Here is a 19,454-nt window from a genome sequence, read left to right as displayed (position 1 = left end):
CAGCAGAACACCTACTGCACTGAGCTAATTTGTACCCCTACCTTCAGTTGCACACTGACTCAGTGATGTCTGGCAAAAGAGCACCAAAGTGGGAAACCTCATGGTAGTGTAGGAACCATTGCCAGAAATTCATCAGGGATTGTGATGGATTTGGAGCAGGGTTCACCTTAAATTGAGGGGGAAAAAATGCTCCGTGCTTGAAGAGAAGGCAACAGGACAGCTGAAACCTTGCTGTTTCACTAGATCTGAAATGTGACTGATTTGCTCACACACAGCAAGAAATTTCAGAAGGAAAAATAAAACAAAACAAAGCACCCTTGATGGACTGTATTTTGCATGTACTTAGTCTGGAGAGCTCCTTGTCACAAGAAGAGGCATTCAGAAATGTATATTTGCAAAAGGAATTGATATGCATATCAGAGTTACCATAATTAATTACAATAACGTTTTTGGGTCATGCTTCAGGGCTCACAGAATTCAGCAACTGTTAGAGAACAGGCTGAGACTTCACAAGGGTAATCTCTTTTTAACCTTCATGTACACATTTTAGGGGTCTCTCTTTGGCAAAGCCTATTGCCAGAAAAAAAATATGAGGTCTAAACAGATAGAAAAACTCCTGTCCCCCCTGTAATGGACTGTACCCCTTTGTAATCTTCCCTCTCCTGGGTATGGATGACTTTTGCCAGTGAATTTAATCTCTTTCCAAAATTTTCATATGGCTAGAATAAAGAGGGAAGGAAATACAAAAGATAAGGAAAACTCGATCACTTGTGTAAAAGTGGTGGCAAAATATACAAGGTCTTTTGTGCTGAACTGGAATTAATTAATATTGTTAATCTCTTTAGAAACAATTGCATCTACAATGGACAAGAGGACAGCTAACTGTCTAGATTAAAATTAAGATTACATATAAAATCACTGGGGGAAAAAAAAATGAATGGTCTAATGGTGGAGAAAGGCACAGAGAAGCCCTAAAGGCAAACAATAGAATGAATAAGCATGGTAACTGCAAACCACCTAAGCAAAAAATAAAAATAATGATTGGGGAAATAGCAGTAAAATGAAAAAATCATTTGTCTATACCAGAGATCCACAACCACAGCTCTTTGCCTCCAGGCACTCTGAGCACAAGGATTCCTTCATACCCAAGTGGTATGTTACCCAGAGAAGTAAGTCGAGATTGCTGCTCATCTTCTCTAAAAGAGCGGAGTGATTCCTCCCTCTCCGATCCCACATCACTGCTGTAACTCAGAGAGGGCAATTGCATGGGGAAACACACTGAGGCTGCAAAGGGAAATTTTTGTGCTGTCCCAGAATCACAGGAGCCTACCAAGGTGTGAAGCAGATCAGTGCATCAGGGACAGGGGCTTCCACCAGTGCAGGTCACAAAGGTGAAACTCATCCAGCATATCCCCACCTTAGGCAAAAAGTCAGCTTTTCTCCCTCTGATTTCACTTTGAAGATCACCTTCATTTGGGCATACTTCACTAGGCAGAGTTCCTGAGTGAGAGGTTAAAAAGAAGTTGTGATTGCAAAGCACCTTGAGCTAGTTAAAGCTAAACCAAAGCCAGAGCATTCTCGTAGTGAGTTATCCCAAAATTTCAGTGTTTGTGTTCAATCCCAGCCAGGATGAAGTGTTGCAACATTTGTTTTATATACCCCCTACTGTATTTTCAACAGCAACAAAAAAATACATTTAAGTTTCAGAAACTGAACCTTTTCAGCTTTGACATACAAAGTGGGAAACAACAGCTCATTGCCAGACACTTAAAACAGAAAAATGCCTGTTTCTCTGAAAACAGTTCACATTGTGGGAGTTTTCCTCAGGAGCATGATCTCCCCTGCAAACCAGGATCTCTGCCTTGGCTGCTTATCTTGTTACCAAGGAGTGGTCATTCAGAGCCAAGATTACAGTGCACCTACAATTTGGAAAACAAATTATGGCCATAGAACAAAATTCATAAAGAACGGGCTCACACCACTACCAAAAGCCAGGACACATAATCATTCAAATGACTAGAGGGATGTACATTTTGGGAATGTCCAGCAAAAAGATCACTCCTGTTGAGACTTCCTAACCTCAAGAAGGAGTGTTTTTGGCTTTCTGAGCAGAAAATCATCAAGTTTCACAAACACTGATGTGTGCCCAAGAAACATCTGACTTATGTGAATCTGGCAAAAGATTTCCAACCAACTCTGGTCCTGAGCCTACAAAGACTTACCAAGGAATTATTTTCATCTAGCGTTAGACATTAAAAGAAAATTGACCATCCCAAGCAGGTTACCTGACATGCACAAAGTTAATGGAAGATACCGCATTGTACTTAGGGTGGATAGCCAGAAGTACTCTTTCTGTTCTCTAAAAATGAGCTTAGACCTGTGGCTTTCACTTAGACAGCTGCTGAAGAGGAAGCTGAGGGTGCAAGAGTCCTTGCACAACTTCATGTGTAATGCGGGGTTATTATTCATCATCCGTCTAACATGGTGTGAGCAAATCCCACCTGGAGCTGAGCTCAGTGAAAAGCCCCTACTATCATTCTTAGCATCACCGTGTATGCATGAGTCTGCCAAGACAAAACAAAAATAATAATATCTGGGGCTCTGTATGACTAAGTGCCAAAGTCCTGAAAATATGGCATAAAATATGATGCTGAGAATGTAGGTTGTAGCAGCTGAAGATGACAGAAATCATTTTTCTTTCACTAATTCTAAAAAGTCTTGCTGAAAGTGGGAGCTGGTGAATTTGGAGCAAACTTCTGGCAGTATTTTAAATGTATAGGGTCTAAAGTTGGCCTGTTCATAGTGTTTCAAGATTCAAACCACAGGCTTGAGATGAGTGTAGTAGTACTTAAAGAAAAAGACTCAAAATCAATAAAAATCCCTTAAAAATGACAACTACAGTCTGAAGAGAGTTGTTACATGTTCAAAACACTTTGTTTTGGAAGAAAAAAAAACACTTTTTCTTGCAAGTCATTTACCTATATTTAGTTCCTCTTTAAATTTCTCATGTAAATTAGCTTGCAATGTAAAGAGCAAAGAGGAAAAGTACTGTGTACAGTCCTTTAATAATCACTACTCAGTGTACTTAGGGAAGAATACTGAATTAAAATGCTGACTTCTAGTTAAGTCATCTTTTTTTCATTGTTTTGTTTACTATACCATAATTTCATTTTTCCTTTTATTTTTTTATTTTATTTTATTTTTTTATTTTTTTATAATTTTACTGATCCAGGAACAACATTTAGTTTTGTGAAGTAACAAGATAGGAACTATATAGGATAATTTTGCATCTGGTTCTTAAATCTCTCTTTTTTTTTAATAGAAAACAGATTCACATTTATTTTTGCAAGAGCAAAGACACACTTACTTGTCATATTCTACTGTAGCTTTACATAAACAGAGGTTAAATAAAGCCTTAGTGTGCAAGATGATACTACTGGAACAAGGCAACAGTTTCTTGACCATAAACAAGTTGCAATTTAAACATCTGAGTTCTCTGAAACTGAGTTTGTCTGCAATACAAAAGGCAGCATGAGTGAGTCTGGATGTGTTTGATCAAACTGTGGACAAGCTGTGCTGTAAACAGAGAAATATTTAAGCTAAATCAGGCTAGAGCAGAACAGAAAAAATGTTTAATGCTGTGTGGCATTACCAACAGGATATCCACGTGCTCCATAGAGAGCAGTTTCACTGACCTCGCTTTTTTCTACCATGCTCTCTGTCCTTCCTCTACTAGCTCTTGCTGCCAGTGCCCCAGGTAAATAGTAATCAGTGCCATCACTTTTGCCTCAGCGACCTGTAAGTGATTTTAGGAGGCAGTTCATAACCAGAAAAAAAAAAAAAAACCAAAGTGGAAAGTAATTTTTGTGCTTGGGACTTGCTCACATCAGACTATTGTGTGCTACTCTAGACATCTTAACACTCTTTTTTTTCTGAGTATTTGAGGATATAAATTAGATTCTGTGTGAGGATAGTGGTGCTCATGGACTTCACAGAAATATTTGCAGTATTCACCTTCGGGAACATGTCTCATGTGGTTTCAGCCAGGAACAGATGTTGTAAGTATGCAGTTTGAATAGAAGTATCCTTATTTTCATTTGAGATTGAAGAATAAAATTGTTCTGCTCTTCTTTTTTCTTAAAAGTTGGAATTAGGTCGATGGGGAGGGTAGATGTGCATGTGGATATGATCTGGAGAATGAAAGTTGGTGAGCTCTCAGAGTATTTCCCATTGTACGTCTGACTGACTGTGGGAACTTGAGTGATAGCTCTGGCTATGAAATGCTGCTGTGAGCTTACTGAACCAGTAGGCGCCAAAGCCTTATTTCACTTTGTACAGTGCTGAAAGATCTTTATTTGCCATGTGCTGTACGATATTCCAAGCAATTTTAACAGTACCGAAAGTAAATGGATTTCTCTTGCATGTTTCCGATAAAGAGTCCTGAGTACCCAAGTATCTTTTCTAGCCACTGTTGGGATTTTGCCATTTCAGTAGCAGTACACATCTAAAAGTTCAGTTCTTATTCGGAAATGCTATTATTGTGCGTAAACAGTTGTTAACTTTGCATCAACGTCTCCATGGATTCAACAGTCCCTAAGTACACATTGACAGCACAGATCATTATGATTATGGACCCTTAACATTTAAAATGGGAGGGGAGGGAGGTTGCATGTGTGTGCATTCATCTCCTTGCTCCCTCTCTTTCACAAACTATAAGGTTTAATAGTGATTAACACTAGACCACAGCATTTCTAAATTAACGATAGCCCTGCCAATTCTAATTGGTATTCTAATTAGTCCGACAATTCTACTAATTAAGAACATTAAACTTTTTAACAAAGGCTATCTTTTTGTGTTGCATTTGGCAAAATGGAATTGAGGGTATAGGGGAGTCAGAACTGCTACTTTAGAGAATTGTTGACTATTGAAGAAAAAGAAAAGACAGATTTGGGGATGATGAAGAAACATATATTGGTGGCAGTTCAATAACAAGAATAGGGTATCTTAGTTATATGATACAGTAAGTGAATGATAGAGAAATGCATTCATATAGTGAAAACTTCAAATCCAGAATATATGCCTAAATATATATCCAAAAAAGATTTGCTTTTTCAAACTCTGGTTTATCCTGAGTGCAGTAAGGATTTCAGCACAGTGCCCTGAAATTCATACTTTCCTTTTTTAGTAAATATTTGTTCCACATCAATTGAAATATCTCATTTTGAGAAAAAATAAAAATAAAAATGCACATGCAATGCACAAACAATATATTGTATGTGATCTTGAAAACTACTATCCTTCTTGATTCCTTGAAAATCAATTAAGTTCATTCTCTGTCCTAGTCTCAAAATTAAATTTCATTAGAGGACACTTATACACGAAGTTTTGTGCTGAAAACAATATGCAATTTCCCAAAAGAAAACAACTTCCATGTTTTGCCAATTCGTGTTTCAAGATTAAACTGTATATATCTTTTTCATAATCCAGATTTCAGTTTCCACAAGATCTGGAGCATTTGCAGAGCCTTTGCAAAAAGCTCACTGATGCTCACTTGTGCCCCACAAAGAGAATGAATAACACATAAAATTGAAATCAAAGTGTAGCACTGCTAAAGTATTTGCTCCAACCCTCACCTCAGAATTCTGAACCTCACAGACTGTACTCTTCTTTGCACCCTTACTTGAAGGCCTCTTGGATCTCTGAATCACATTATGCTTAAGTTGGAAGGGACCTCTGGAGGCTAGAAGGTCTGAAGATCATCCTGATTCTATCCAAGTGTTCAGTCAGGACCATGCAGAGCCCAAGACCACATCCAGGCAACATTTGAACATCTCCCATGATCTGGTCCAAAGTACTCCAAAGACCAGGCTGTGATACCAAGTATATTTCCTTGACCATTTTACCAATTCTGTGTCACAGTGGTGATATTTGCACTGTTCAGGGGCTTAGAGATACAGGGAGAGATTCCAGTCACCATCTGCCGGAGACAGAAAATGTTCTCTACATGGCTATCTTCAAAATTCATAGCAATGTACCCTTTTGAGATGAATTTTACCTTGATGACTTTATGTACCTTTATCTACTGAGATGCTTTACAGGCCCAAAGACAGAACACAAAAGCAAGCATGGCTCACTGGACACTTCAGATTTCAACCCAAGCCACACATAAAACTTTTGAACACAAGAATAAGCCCCTGCACTTGTTATAATTCATTATTCAGAATGTACATCTCTGAATACTTTGTAAAATTCATATTTTCCTCTCCCATTTACATTGCAGTAACATAGAATTGAACTGAAGAGACAGCAGCTTAATTGAAGATGATCACAAAGAAAATGAAATAAGGCCAGGTACATACTAGCTGATTTTCCAAGCCATGCCACTGAGGAAAAATGAAGGAAGGAAGGGGATAGGAAGATTCCTAATTTGCAAAAATATTTGCATATTCAGTACTGTTTCTGCTGATAGCTGTTCTAGCATTTTGCAAGTAGTCTATATCCAGTATGACCTTTTCCTAGCACTTAATAGTGTAAAGAGTTACAGTAAGGCCACAAAAGCCGGGTAGAAAGTCAGCTTATATGGCTACTAGAACAGCAGAGGGAAAATGAAAGAAGAATTGGGCTCAGCAGGACACAGTCCATTTTTTGAGAGGGGAACCTGGCCAGAAAGAGGGTCTTTTTGCCAGCCTTTCAGGTGCCTTCTGGCCATGGATGCTTTAAAGTATTCAGGGATTCAAACCAGTTCTCAGCCAGCCCAAGGACAGAAACGAAAGCTCAGGGCTGCCAAAAGATACAGCTTGATTTCCTTTGAATGCCATGTAAGGTGAGATGGCTTTGGAGAGTAGTTACCTCCAAAAACAACACCATGTGCTCAAGGCTATTGCATGAAGCACTGATTTAGATGATGCCTGGTGGCTGAGGAAGCTGGCAAACCATAAGGCTTACACAACTCCTCAGAGAGACAGAAGAGATGCAAAGAGATGGAAATTACTGAAACTACAGTTTACTTCATCTTCTACTTACATCTGTGATAATGCCACTTCATTTTATGGCAAAAGCATACCTTTACATTGATTTTGGCTTGGGGGGGGGAGTTTTTATAATGACAGGATGAGGGGAAATGGTTTTAAAATGAAATGGTAGATTTAGACTAGATATCAGGAAGGAATTCTTCACTGTCACAGTGTAGGTGGTGAAACACTGGAACAGGTTGCCTAGTGAGGCTTTGGATATCCCCCCCTCCCGGAAGCACTCAAGGCTAGGCTGGATGGGGCTTCGAGCAACCTGATCTAGAGGGAGATGTCCCTGCCTATAGCAGGGATGTTGGAACTAGGTGATCTTAAATGTACTTTCCAACCCAAACCATTCTATGATTATGTGATTGTTAGGCAATGCCACTTCCTGGAAGATGTCCATAGATCTTATAAAAAACATCTGCACCAGTAGAATAGCAGAAATTTGTTGAGAGAAATAAAACATTAAAATGCGTTTTTATAAAAATAAGAAACATGAATAACTTAGAGATAGTTCTCAGCTAGAAGTAATAGGAGTACTCATTCATTGGGGAAAAAAATTGTATTTAAAACCTCAAATGGGCAACTGTTTTCAGGATATAATCATTGCAGCGTAATCTGAATTCAACATTGTTTTACAGTTGGGCTGAATTTGGCTGTGCCTCTCACTTTCTCAGAAGCTTGGGAAATGAATCCAGAAAACAATTTTATACATATGAAAATAACAACAACTTTTCTGCTTGTAGTCAAATCCTGACACCAAGTCTCCAGTGCTCTCAGGGGAAAATGGCTTGAACGATCCAGCTTACATTCTGCTGTGAATTAATTGCTTTATGTTTCAGGTTATGATCCTCCAAAGTATATTGCTTTCCATTTTCCAGTGTCTTCAAGTCAATGAAGATATTTTCAGTTTTCTGCAACAGAAGAAGGCAGCAAAATTAGAGTGTCTGGTGATGCTACACTTCATCTAACTGCTCTTGAAAAGTAAGTTCTAAAGTATTTATAATACAGACACTACATTCTTGAATACTCTTTGCATTTCCTTAGAAAAATAACTAGAACAAGTTCAAGATCTGTGTCTTAACAGACCTCCCTGTTACTTCTGGATAGTAGCATTTCCTAGCTTCAAAGGAGTGTTATCATGGCAAACATTTAATTCTGACAGTGGCTTAGATTTTATATTTTTTAACATCAAACTACTTTTCTTATTGATAAGGAAAGGTCTCCAGTAAGATCCTCGAATCCTTGCATTGTCACACTGTATTTGCTGGTTGTAAAATGTGAGAAGTCAAAAGCGTAATATGGATCTAGGAAATGTAAGGTCATGGTTCTAGGACAGCTTCAAATGCTTGATCCCACCCTTCTGTTTTTTGAATGAAAAATTTAATTATCTCAGAATGAGTCCTGTCCAGCAAAGGTTGTGAATTCAGAAGGAAAACCAAAAGGATATTTCCATTACAGTGAGTCTGAGTCATCCTTCCCTCTTCTTAAAATATTTTGTAGAAACAAGCACCTCAAGTGAGCTTTGCTGTTAAGAAACTACCTGTTTATTTGTACGCTTAGAGAGAATTGAAGCTTTGTAGGTAGATACGGCATTTGCTACTCTACACTACTCAACTTGTCAACTTGACTAATACACTTTCAAAATGGGTTTAAAGGCTTTCTCCCAGCTTGAGTTTTAAAGGTCTGCTCCAAATAATGCAAATGTCAGAGTTTCTCAGGACTCTGCAAGAATCTTTCACAAAATATCCTATCGTTTCCTGGGAGCAAACTATCCACTGAAAGTTCACATTATTCTAATGTTTTGGTTTTTGCTTCCCTCAAGTCAGTGTTCATTAAACTTCTCTATTTCTTACAATCTTGCATTTCATTTAAAGCAGGCTGTGTGGTTTTAATTAAACTACTCAGTGTGTGCTTTCCATAAGGCCCTTTTTCCTCTTCTTGTTGGATTACTACCTTCAAGATGGGCTTTGCATCAGTACCAGCACAGAGTGTAGTTTCCAGTCAAGTATTTCTTCGGGGTGTCTCTTCTGGGGTTGTGCATACCCACACCACCTCTTCTGGGAGGTTCTGGCTGCAAGGTATGTCTTGAAAATCGAGCCTTACTGGGACAAAGACATCCTCAAAATGGAAACACAGAGGAAGCTTGAGAGTGAGTCACTGCAGGCACCAGCAGCAGAAAGGGAGGAAAAAAGCAGCACTGCTAACTAGCTGTTTGACAGAGATTGCCTCTAAAGAGTCGGCACTGATCAGCAGCATCAGGCTGCTTACCACAGCCAAATGTCCTTGCTGTACCCTTAAAAGGCTGTCGTATTTACTGAGCTCACAGCATCCGCAAGGTAGAGCAGCAGAAACCTCAGCCACCAAGCACGAATGAAAAACAAACAAACAAAAAACAATCTGTTTCTCAGAGTTACCCCTGGGCTGCCTCACACCACAAAGCAATAGGACTGACCTTAACCCCCTGCAGTTTCAAAAAGTGACAGGTAGGCAAGGAGAGAGTTACCTTATATCCCATACTGCTGCAAGGTGCACAACACCTCTTAATCTGGTCATTAAGCTTTCAGGCTGTACACTGCCATTGCTTTGCTACATGGAATGAAGTAAAGTTAACCACATTTGTCTCAATTTTTATAATTTGCATTTTCCATCATAAAATTATCTGGCTCAATTCTCTCTCTGCTTGTTTATAACAGTGTAAGCCAGGAGTAGATCAAAGTTAATAGGATTATGCTAAATGTATGTCATATCTAAATCAGATCCATTCTATTCATGTCTTTCAGAAATCTTGGAACAATTTCTGGTCACAAACACAGCTTTGGTTAACCATAAGCAGTTAGTATGAGACTCAGTGTTCAGATTCTAAATTCAAGTAGCTCCTATTAAAATAGAGTAACTAACCCCATCCACAATTCTTTCATACTTATCTCTAACATCTCAAAATCTAAAACTAAGGATGTCTGATCAGAACAAGAAATACATCCTCATTATGGAGGTCTTAGAGAGTGCAAAGAACAAGAATAACATTCTGCAGAATTAGCTGATGGGTTAAAATCACATTTTCATACTGAACTGAATCCTCTTGGACAAATGTAGGTTAGTTCACTGAATCCGGGGTCCTGATTAGTGTCTTCTTTAATCTCTCCTTCGAGAAGTATGTATATCCCTGCACATCATCTTAGTGGTGGTGGGTGAGGGCTTAGCTGAATTGATGGAAACAGCAGGTTCCCTACAGAAAGCCAACCATAGCCTACAGTGCTGTAGTGGGGATGTGGAGTTGGGTCACCCCTGGATTGTGATGCACATCACTCCAGTCCTATAAAGCTCTGTAGTTCTCTGAATCCAGGATCATTATTAGTGTCTTCATTAATCTCTCCTGGGAGAAGGATGCATATCACCTCAGGGATATTTTTGGTCCTCTCCAGATGTCTGGGATGTGCTGGAAGGGATGCCAGGCTGAGAGTGAGGAAGAGAAAGCTTTTCACTGCAGGACTGTCACTGGGACTTTACATACCTGGAGTGCAGGGTTGTTGTCACTCTTGCTGCTTTCATTGGGAAGAAGAAGAGAGAAAGGAAAGAAGAAGATTTGGTCAATTGTCCTGCTCCTGGACAGTCTCCCACTGACCATGAGGTCTCATAGCTATCAGTGAATGACATGGGCTACAATCACACCAAACCCTAGAAGCAAAGCTATCAGAAACTGGTCCTGAGCAAACACCATTAGAATTCCACAATCCAGATGCAGTCCTGCTACAGTGTGAATGGGAGGTCTGAAGGGATGGGAAAAAATAGAGACATTCCCTGGTGTTAAGGTGATAACACCTTAGCAGTGCAGTTGGGCCAGTCCCTCTGATGCGCTGTGGAGGTTCTGCAGCCCTTTGAATTTAATCTTATTTCAGCGGTTCTGTTAATGCTGTGTCTTGTGTATTGAAGTGGCATTGCATTTGAATTCAAAACCATACAGCTTGGGCACAGGAAAAATATTGTGGTATGTGTTCAGCAACATATTTGGTGCTGTGCAGTCATTCTACAGAGTGCATTTAACTGTGTTGTGTGTATTATTCTTAACATGCATTCACACTAGACAGCAAAGCAGCAGTTATGGGGTCTGCTATGAATGCATATTAACAGCAGTACACATTTGCATATCATGGATCCATAATACAAAATGCGTAGTAAAATCCTTATGAAAAGTTATTATGCATGCACAGTAAAAGCTTTTTAAACCTTGATATCTCCGTTATTTTGTTTCTCCACTATTTATTTGAAAATATTAAAAAGGTCAAATGATGGATTAGGAATCTGCAAAAATGTAATGTTACTACTACAGAGGGAATCCTCCAACAGAAGCTAATTCTTTCTTTTTTCTTTTCTTTTTTTAGTAGCAGTATCAACCATTCAAAAAATAATTAAATATGGATTTTAGAATAGAATTTGAGTGGTTAAAAAATGTTTGAAAAGATATATTTTTTTATGAAAGTATTTTTTGGAGGTTGCTGTAAATCTTTATAGCTCTTCACAGAGGCACTACAATGTCAACCTTTCCCTCAGTTTGTTCTAATATTTTTAGTATGCATTGAAACAAGGTTCAGATCCTCAGGACTTTGCATATTTAGATTACCGTGCATTGTATAATACTCTGAATATGCAAAATCCTTGAAAAGGTTGACAACCCTTAGGACCTTGCACAATGTAAATCTTAATACATAAATTCCTATTGAGAATAACAGGATCCTACCCACTCTGTAACACATATTTAAGATAAAATGAAATGGATGTTGTGAGTACTACCACTCTTGCTCCTTTCAAACAGGTGCCACTGAAGTTTTAGAATCTTTATTGCTTTAAATACATTTTAAAATTAAAAATGCATCAAAAAATAAGAATAATCTTTAAAAAGAGGTCTGAGCTTTGTAGAAAGTGAATGATCTGATACTCCCAGCTCCTGTTAAAAATAAGTAGATATGAATAAGTAGATATGTGCACATAAACCCAAAGTTTGGAGGAGGGATTTTTTTCTAGTGCAGGTCCCTACAATTATTGAGCGCATATACATGGATGTACACAGCACACCTTATTCTGCTGCTGCTTCTTTTTTTTTTTCTTTTTTTTTTAAACCTTTTTTTTCGTTTTTTTTTTCTTTTTTTTCTTTTTTCCCTCTGTATTAAAAAAAAAAAAAAAAAGCAAAAAAAAAAATAGTCCAGATTTAAATGAAATTTTGTGAAAACAAAATAATTGGATCAGGACTGAGAACATTAACACCAAGCTTGGGCCCAACGTGAATTAAAGCAGATGAGTTATAAACCCTTCAAAAACAGGATTTATAACAGAAACGCTGACACAGACCCATAACAATAGCAGCTCTGCCAGGGATTATTTTAATACTAAAAGCATACTCAGGCTCTCACTTTTTAAAACAGAGATTACTTAGTCACTAAAAAGCAGCAATATTTGATAATAAAAGCAAACTTTCAGAAAACATTCCCAAGATGACATGCTATCTCCCCTACAACTCACTTGACACTGCCTCTGTGCAACACACCACCCCTAAGGAAATAAAATGCAACAACAAAACCCAAACCAAGGTGGAGTTTGCTATCAGCTGCATGGCCGGGCTGAGTAGCTCTGTCAGCTCCGGTTAACAGCTTCTTGTCCGAGGGAAGAGAGAAAAGAGTTAAGGGAGCCGAAGCGGGAGGCAAAGAGGCGGCAGAGAGAGAAAAGGGCACGAGGACAGAGCCTCAAAGGGTCACATGGAAGCAATGATCAGGAGGCAGGATACTCCCAAAGATCAGACCTTGAGCTTAAGATCACAGGGAAGTGCTCAGGGGAACACTGCAAGCATCCTGAATCCTCATCCACACCAGGGTGGGAAGGGGTGTGTGCAATGAAATGCTGCAGTTGCAGGCAATCACATGTCACTAGAAAAAGCAACACATCTGAAACCTTGGCGTCATGTGTTCAGTACCCCTCTGTTGCTTCTTTCTTTTTTGGGGGGGGAAGGTCAAACAATGATGAAGGTCATGATTACTTAGCGGCAGCGGGGGATTTGCTGCTGTTAGCCTATATTCTGGGTCAACACACTGTACTTCAATGATAAAAATGAATAAAGATGAATAAATAATTATACAGAAGGAAGGAAGGAAGGAAGGAGGGAAGGAAGGAAGGAAGGAAGGAAGGAAGGAAGGAAGGAAGGAAGGAAGGAAGGAAGGAAGGAAGGAAGGAAGGAAGGAAGGAAGGAAGGAAGGAAGGAAGGAAGGAAGGAAGGAAGGAAGGAAGGAAGGAAGAGAGAGAGAAAGAAAGAAAAAGAAAGAAAGAAAGAAAGAAAGAAAGAAAGAAAGAAAGAAAGAAAGAAAGAAAGAAAGAAAGAAAGAAAGAAAGAAAGAAAGAAAGAAAGAAAGAAAGAAAGAAAGAAAGAAAGAAAGAAAGAAAGAAAGAAAGAAAGAAAGAAAGAAAGAAAGAAAGAAAGAAAGAAAGAAAGAAAGAAAGAAAGAAAGAAAGAAAGAAAGAAAGAAAGAGAGAAAGAGAGAAAGAGAGAAAGAGAGAAAGAGAGAAAGAGAGAAAGAGAGAAAGAGAGAAAGAAAGAAAGAAAGAAAGAAAGAAAGAAAGAAAGAAAGAAAGAAAGAAAGAAAGAAAGAAAGAAAGAAAGAAAGAAAGAAAGAAAGAAGGAAAGCAAGAGAGAAAGAGAGAAAGAGAGAAAGCAAGAGAGAAAGAAAGAAAGAAAGAAAGAAAGAAAGAAAGAAAGAAAGAAAGAAAGAAAGAAAGAAAGAAAGAAAGAAAGAAAGAAAGAAAGAAAGAAAGAAAGAAAGAAAGAAGGAAAGAAAGTAAGTGAGAGAGAAAGAAGGAAAGAAAGAGAGAGAAAGAAGGAGAGAAGGAGAGAGCAGACATTAAAATAACAAAACAAACAAATAAAAAAACAACAAAAAACTCATGCCCCAAATTCGCTTGAAATAGCATCACTTTTTTGTGACCCTGCCATAGCACCAGTATTACATCCTGATTCCTTCCTCCCTTCCCTTCCCCCCCCCCCCCTTTTTTTTTTTTTGCCTGGGTACCAGGTGCACCAGAGGGATCCGATCAGTACTAGACAGCACTTTTTGTATAAACAATGCCACATTAACAACTACAGGGCAGCCGTACCTGTAGGCAGGGATAGCACCAAATGTTGGCACGTCTATCCATGCAGCTAGACTGCTAGAAAGAAGCAGCTCCAGTGGAAAAGCACCTACTGTATGTGCAACGCTGGTGCAGATTTTTTTTTTCTATCAGTCTAACCTTCTGTGTTGATACATGAATGCTGGTACCCACTTAGAGGGATGCCAGATGATCAGTGCAGAATGAAGGTCCCAGGAGAAAGGCTCACGTGGTTTTCTCTGCCCCGTGACGTCACTAGCAGATGGCATGGGTACCAGCTCTGGCAGTTGGCATCAATGTCACTTTTTAGAGATCAATGAGATAGTGCAGATATACACAGATCTAGGCTCCAGGAGACGATGCGACACTCAGACTGAAAAGATTTGGAAGGCAAAAAATGAAAACTGATTGTTGAATGAAATAAAAAGCTAAGGTAATGCAAATAAAGATATATTTCAGTTGGTGCTGGGTGTGCATGCAAGTGTTTAAAGATACAGTGTCATTGTCTTGTATTTTATGTATGCTATTAACTGTCTGATAAGTCCTGCTAACATTTTATTCTTCTGATGCAATTGCTTACTTTTGTTGGTGTTATGTAATGTTGCAAAGTGTGTAGACAATACTGCTGGACTTAATCTTTTACTGGGGTTTTTGTTTAGTTTTATTCTATTTAAAAGTCTGTGTATTCGTTTTGTTTGTCTCTTGGAGGACAGTGGGTCCAAGCATTTGCGGCTCCCAAACTGAAAACAAAAGCAGAAATAGTCGGAAGGGGGGAATTATTTCCCTGTTTCAGCTTGGGTTGCGAGCACACGTGCACGACTGCAGCTAGAGCCCAGAGCCCGCTGCTGTCAGCCAGGGGCAGGGGAGACGCCTGAGCCTCACTGAACATAAACACTGCTACAGCGTGCAGGGAAATATTTCCCCCTCTAATTGGTGGGGCAGAGGGAAAAAAGAGAAAGAAAGAAAGAAAAAAAAAAAAAAAAGAAAATAAAAGAGAAGATTAAATTAAAAAAAAAAAAAAAAGAAAAGCAAATAAGCAGATAAGTTCAATCTAGGTAAATGCAAAATAAGATTTAGAATTTTTGCTGGAAAAAGAAAAATAAAAAGGTAGGGAGAATTTATTTCCTAGCTCTAACATTTAGGGTTTGATCCTTCCTAATTTTTGTCTTGATGTGCAATATGTAATGGGTGATTACCATAGAAATTGTTAGAAATAGAAAATATTTAATTTATTTAATGTTACCAGCTGAGAAATTTTGAGGGAATGTTCCATTAGTATTTTTTTTCACCCAGTCTAACTTGTGAGAGTTTAATATCTTGATTCAGAAAGAGAAAAATGTGGAGAGAGAAAAGCTCGGAAATTTAAGTCAAAAAGTGATTTAAAAACATTTAGTTTAATAGAGACATTGTACTTCTCAGTTTTAGGACTGCACTCGCTCTTCTCATTTTTTTTTTTTTCACCCATGGGAATTTGTATTAATGAAATTTATGTATTGCTTTATCATGTTTTGCATTTCTTTGGGTTCCATGGTGGTGAGGGTTCAAAGGGCTTGTTTAAAAATGAGATAAATGAGCAGGGAGCTAATCATACGTTTGAAATATTGATTTACTCTGTACTTATCTGTAGGAGATGTGGCTTTTCAGTTGTGAGATCCTGAGCATTTCAAGTGATTTTAAAATTCTGGACAGCACTTGATTTTTAATAAGCAAGCATTTGCAATTGATATTTTATGAGAAAAAAATATAGAGAGAGATCGTGCATTTATACACACGCACTCCTGTACGTACAGAGCGCTCACAGACAAATGCAAGGTGCATGAGAATGGGTGTGTAAGTCAGCAAACTTTGCAAATGGAAATATTTAAATATTGTGCTGGCCCTCTTTCAGGTAACTTAAGATTATAGAACCATGCTAACACTACCGTTTGATGAGTCTGTTGTAATGCCAGAGTCCCAGATGTGCAGAAAGTTTTCCAGAGAAAGCGATGACCAAAAGCAAATAAAGAACCCGGAAAGCTTTTCGAAGCAGATCATACTCAGAGGGAAGAATATTAAAAGGTCTCCTGGAGAAGATACAGAGAAAGAGGAGGAAGAGGAGGAGAGGGAGGAGGAGGATGAGAACGGCTTGCCCAGGAGAAGAGGCCTTCGGAAAAAAAAGACGAGCAAGATCAGGATGGAAAGGATCAAATTCAGGCGACAAGAAGCCAACGCGCGTGAGAGGAACCGGATGCACGGCCTTAATGATGCTCTGGACAATTTAAGGAAAGTGGTCCCTTGCTACTCTAAAACACAAAAACTGTCTAAAATCGAAACGTTGAGACTAGCCAAGAACTACATTTGGGCTCTTTCCGAAATTCTGCGAATTGGCAAGAGACCTGACCTGCTCACCTTTGTCCAGAACTTGTGCAAGGGTCTGTCCCAGCCAACGACAAACTTGGTGGCGGGATGCCTGCAGCTGAATGCCCGAAGCTTCCTGATGGGCCAGGCAGGCGAAGGTGCCCATCATGCCCGCTCGCCTTATTCTACCTTCTACCCCCCCTACCACAGCCCTGAGCTTGGCACCCCCCCGGGGCATGGGACTCTCGACAACTCCAAGTCCATGAAACCTTACAACTACTGCAGTGCGTATGAATCCTTCTACGAGAGTACTTCCCCTGAGTGTGCCAGCCCACAGTTTGAAGGTCCCTTAAGTCCTCCCCCAATTAACTATAATGGGATATTTTCCCTGAAGCAAGAAGAAAGCTTGGACTATGGCAAAAATTACAATTACGGCATGCATTACTGTGCAGTGCCACCCAGGGGTCCCCTTGGGCAGAGCTCGATGTTCAGGTTGCCTACAGAGAGCCACTTCCCTTACGACTTACATCTGCGCAGCCAGTCTCTCACCATGCCAGATGAATTAAATGCAGTTTTTCATAATTAATGAGGAAAATGAAAATAAACAGTGGTCATTCACCTCCCCATCTAATTAAGAGCGAGCAGATGCTTGGGCACTGCGTAATTGGCGCAACTCTATTTAACGTGTTTACTAGTTTCTAAAGTGTGTTTCAACTATTGTGGGGATTTTCTATGTATTAATAAATCCCTTTTCTGATAAGCATTTTTCTTTTTTCTTTTTTTTTTTTTTTTCTTAATTTTATTTTTTCGTTGTTTTTCTTTGCTGTTGTTTTGATTTGGTTTGGGTTTGTGTTTTTTTTTTGTCTGTAAGCACTGTGAAATTATGTTTCCTCCCAGAGGTTATTTCCCCTCTCCTTTTTTTCTTATTTCCCTATTTGCTTGATTTGTTGAGCAGTGTGTCTGAACAGCACCACCGAAATAAAAGCATACACACTGTGTAAAGTCAATGTCTATTTTGATTGTACAGTAATTATACAAATGCATGTTATTGAAATCAGATGAATAAAAATGATGTATTTATAATTGGTAGAAATTATATATTATGTATTTGAAGGAGAACTGGGTTTAAAAATATTCAGAACTTTAAGGAAATTATCTCGGAACTGAGATGGGCTTGCAATATGCAGAGGTGAGAGAGCAGCAATATTGAAAGCTATGCAAAAAAAAAAACAGAAAAAAAAAAAAAAACGAAAAAAAAAAAACAAACACAGAACAGATTTTCTGGTTGTTGTTTTTGGGTAAGCTAACAAAAAAGCAGTGACTGTCACTGAAATTATTCAACCTGGCCTTTAGAGTGTTGCTGGCAGGGGCCACATGCTAATATTTTAGGAGATGTTGTTGAAATTTTGCCTCAGTTATTTTGACCATATATAATCAGCACTTTTTTGTATTATTCTGACTTCAGATGTAAAGGTTTGTTATAACAATGTATAACTGTGGTTTCTCACTACGTATTTTAAATGCAATTAAACATAGATGTTTCCACTTTTAAAATACATCTATTAGCTGTGATGCTGTATTTTGCCTGATACTTATTATTTCACAGTATACAATTGCCTTTGGTCTTGCCTACACAGCTTTTTGCCGTGCTCCCCGTACTGCTTGATCCTGGAGATGGAAATCATGATTTATCAAGGCAAACTTTGCTCTACTCTACATCAGCAACACAGCAAACCAGACCCAAAATAGCACAGCTGTATGCTGTGTGTTAAATGAAACACAGATTAAAGGAAGAAGGTAACTTTACAGCTCAATGAAACACAGATTCTAGATTTCATATATGCTCTGAGTGCACATGCAGGTCACAGGCTGCCCTGAACACAGTCAAACTTGGCCCTTGCTAATAAAAAGCACAGCTGAGCTATCAAGGTACCTGCAGCCCACTTGCAGAGCTGCTCATAAAGCCCGTGTGTCACTGGCACCTTGACAGGTGAAGCCCTACTGCACCTTGGCTGCTCCGTGGTTACTCGGAGCTGTTTTCTGATGAGCTATTATTCAGATCAAAAATCAGCCTCTTCGTCTGTGAACAGGCAAGACATCTTCGTTTTGAGAGGTACCAAGCAGCTACTTGACAGGCATTCACCCAAAGTACCAAAACACTACACTGTGACAGAGTAGGGAATCCCTCTTTAAAGATAGTTGAAAAGTGTAGCTTCTACTTTCAAGTCAGAGACCCTGAACTGCATGACAGCCTGGGCCTCAACATGTTAGCATCACATGAGACTCATACTCTCCTTTGAGTGACAGCTTGACAAAGAGGAGACATTATAACTTGTCTGATTGCACGTGTCTTATCACACATTGCTTCTCCTTCAGGACAACAGCCATCTGGAGTCTAACTCTTCTCAAAAGACCAGACCCAAAGTTTCAACACTTGAATCATGGTCTAAATGTTGCCATGTAGGAGAAGCAGTGGAAATGTGGTTTTGCTCAGTGAGCGTCTTCTCTAGACATGAATATCAAGCCCCAAACAGAACTTCCAAAAGCGAAGTTTTGAGCCATGGTTCATGAGGTTGGCTCAGGCTTATCCCACCATTCAGCAGTGTCAGGTTTGGGCAAGAAGTAAGCAGCAGTTATTTACTTGATGGGTAATGAGTGTTGAGTCAAAAACATTCCTGGGCTCTTTGCACCAAATAGAAGAGAGGGTTGGGAAAAGAGAGTAGGGTAAAATATGGGGGAGGAGGAGGAGATGTCCTAACAAACAGCAGGCCACATCTCGAACCCTACTTCAGAAGACCATAACTTTGGCACCTCAGGGCTGTGGTGCTGAGCTGGAGCAGGGTGCATTCACATGAACAGAAGGCAAGGTGGGAGGCAGCTGTAAAGTTCTGCACTGAAGGAAGGAGATGACTGTCAGGATACATTTAGCAGGCAACCAAGGAGGGTGCAAGGACTTTGAGCTCTGCAATCTGG

The 19,454-nt window shown here is 39.2% G+C and overlaps 1 protein-coding gene and 1 long non-coding RNA gene across 2 annotated transcripts; one reads left to right on the top strand and one right to left on the bottom strand.

Moving 5' to 3' along the window:
- Window positions 1–4,949: 4,949 nt before the first annotated feature.
- Window positions 4,950–14,320, bottom strand: LOC140248850 (uncharacterized). Its single transcript, XR_011902899.1, has 3 exons — window positions 14,151–14,320; window positions 10,528–10,558; window positions 4,950–7,927 (listed from the first exon to the last, which is right to left on the bottom strand). It is a non-coding gene; the product is annotated as an uncharacterized lncRNA (long non-coding RNA).
- NEUROD6 (neuronal differentiation 6) lies at window positions 14,158–18,060 on the top strand. Its single transcript, XM_072329906.1, has 2 exons — window positions 14,158–14,577; window positions 16,033–18,060. Exon 2 carries the CDS (start codon window positions 16,054–16,056, stop codon window positions 17,065–17,067), a length of 1,014 nt encoding a protein of 337 aa, XP_072186007.1. The 5' UTR covers window positions 14,158–14,577; window positions 16,033–16,053; the 3' UTR covers window positions 17,068–18,060.
- The last annotated feature ends 1,394 nt before the right edge of the window (window positions 18,061–19,454 follow it).

This window comes from Excalfactoria chinensis, chromosome 2 (genome assembly GCF_039878825.1).
Source record: "Excalfactoria chinensis isolate bCotChi1 chromosome 2, bCotChi1.hap2, whole genome shotgun sequence".
Classification (NCBI taxonomy): Eukaryota; Metazoa; Chordata; class Aves; order Galliformes; family Phasianidae; genus Excalfactoria; species Excalfactoria chinensis.
The sequence above is the reverse complement of the archived record's forward strand: the minus strand, read 5'-3'. Positions and strand labels throughout refer to the sequence as shown.

What these genes read in the sequence shown, in the direction of transcription:
- NEUROD6 (XM_072329906.1), top strand. Translation starts at nt 16,054, where the DNA reads ATGCTAACACTACCGTTTGATGAGTCTGTTGTAATGCCAGAGTCCCAG.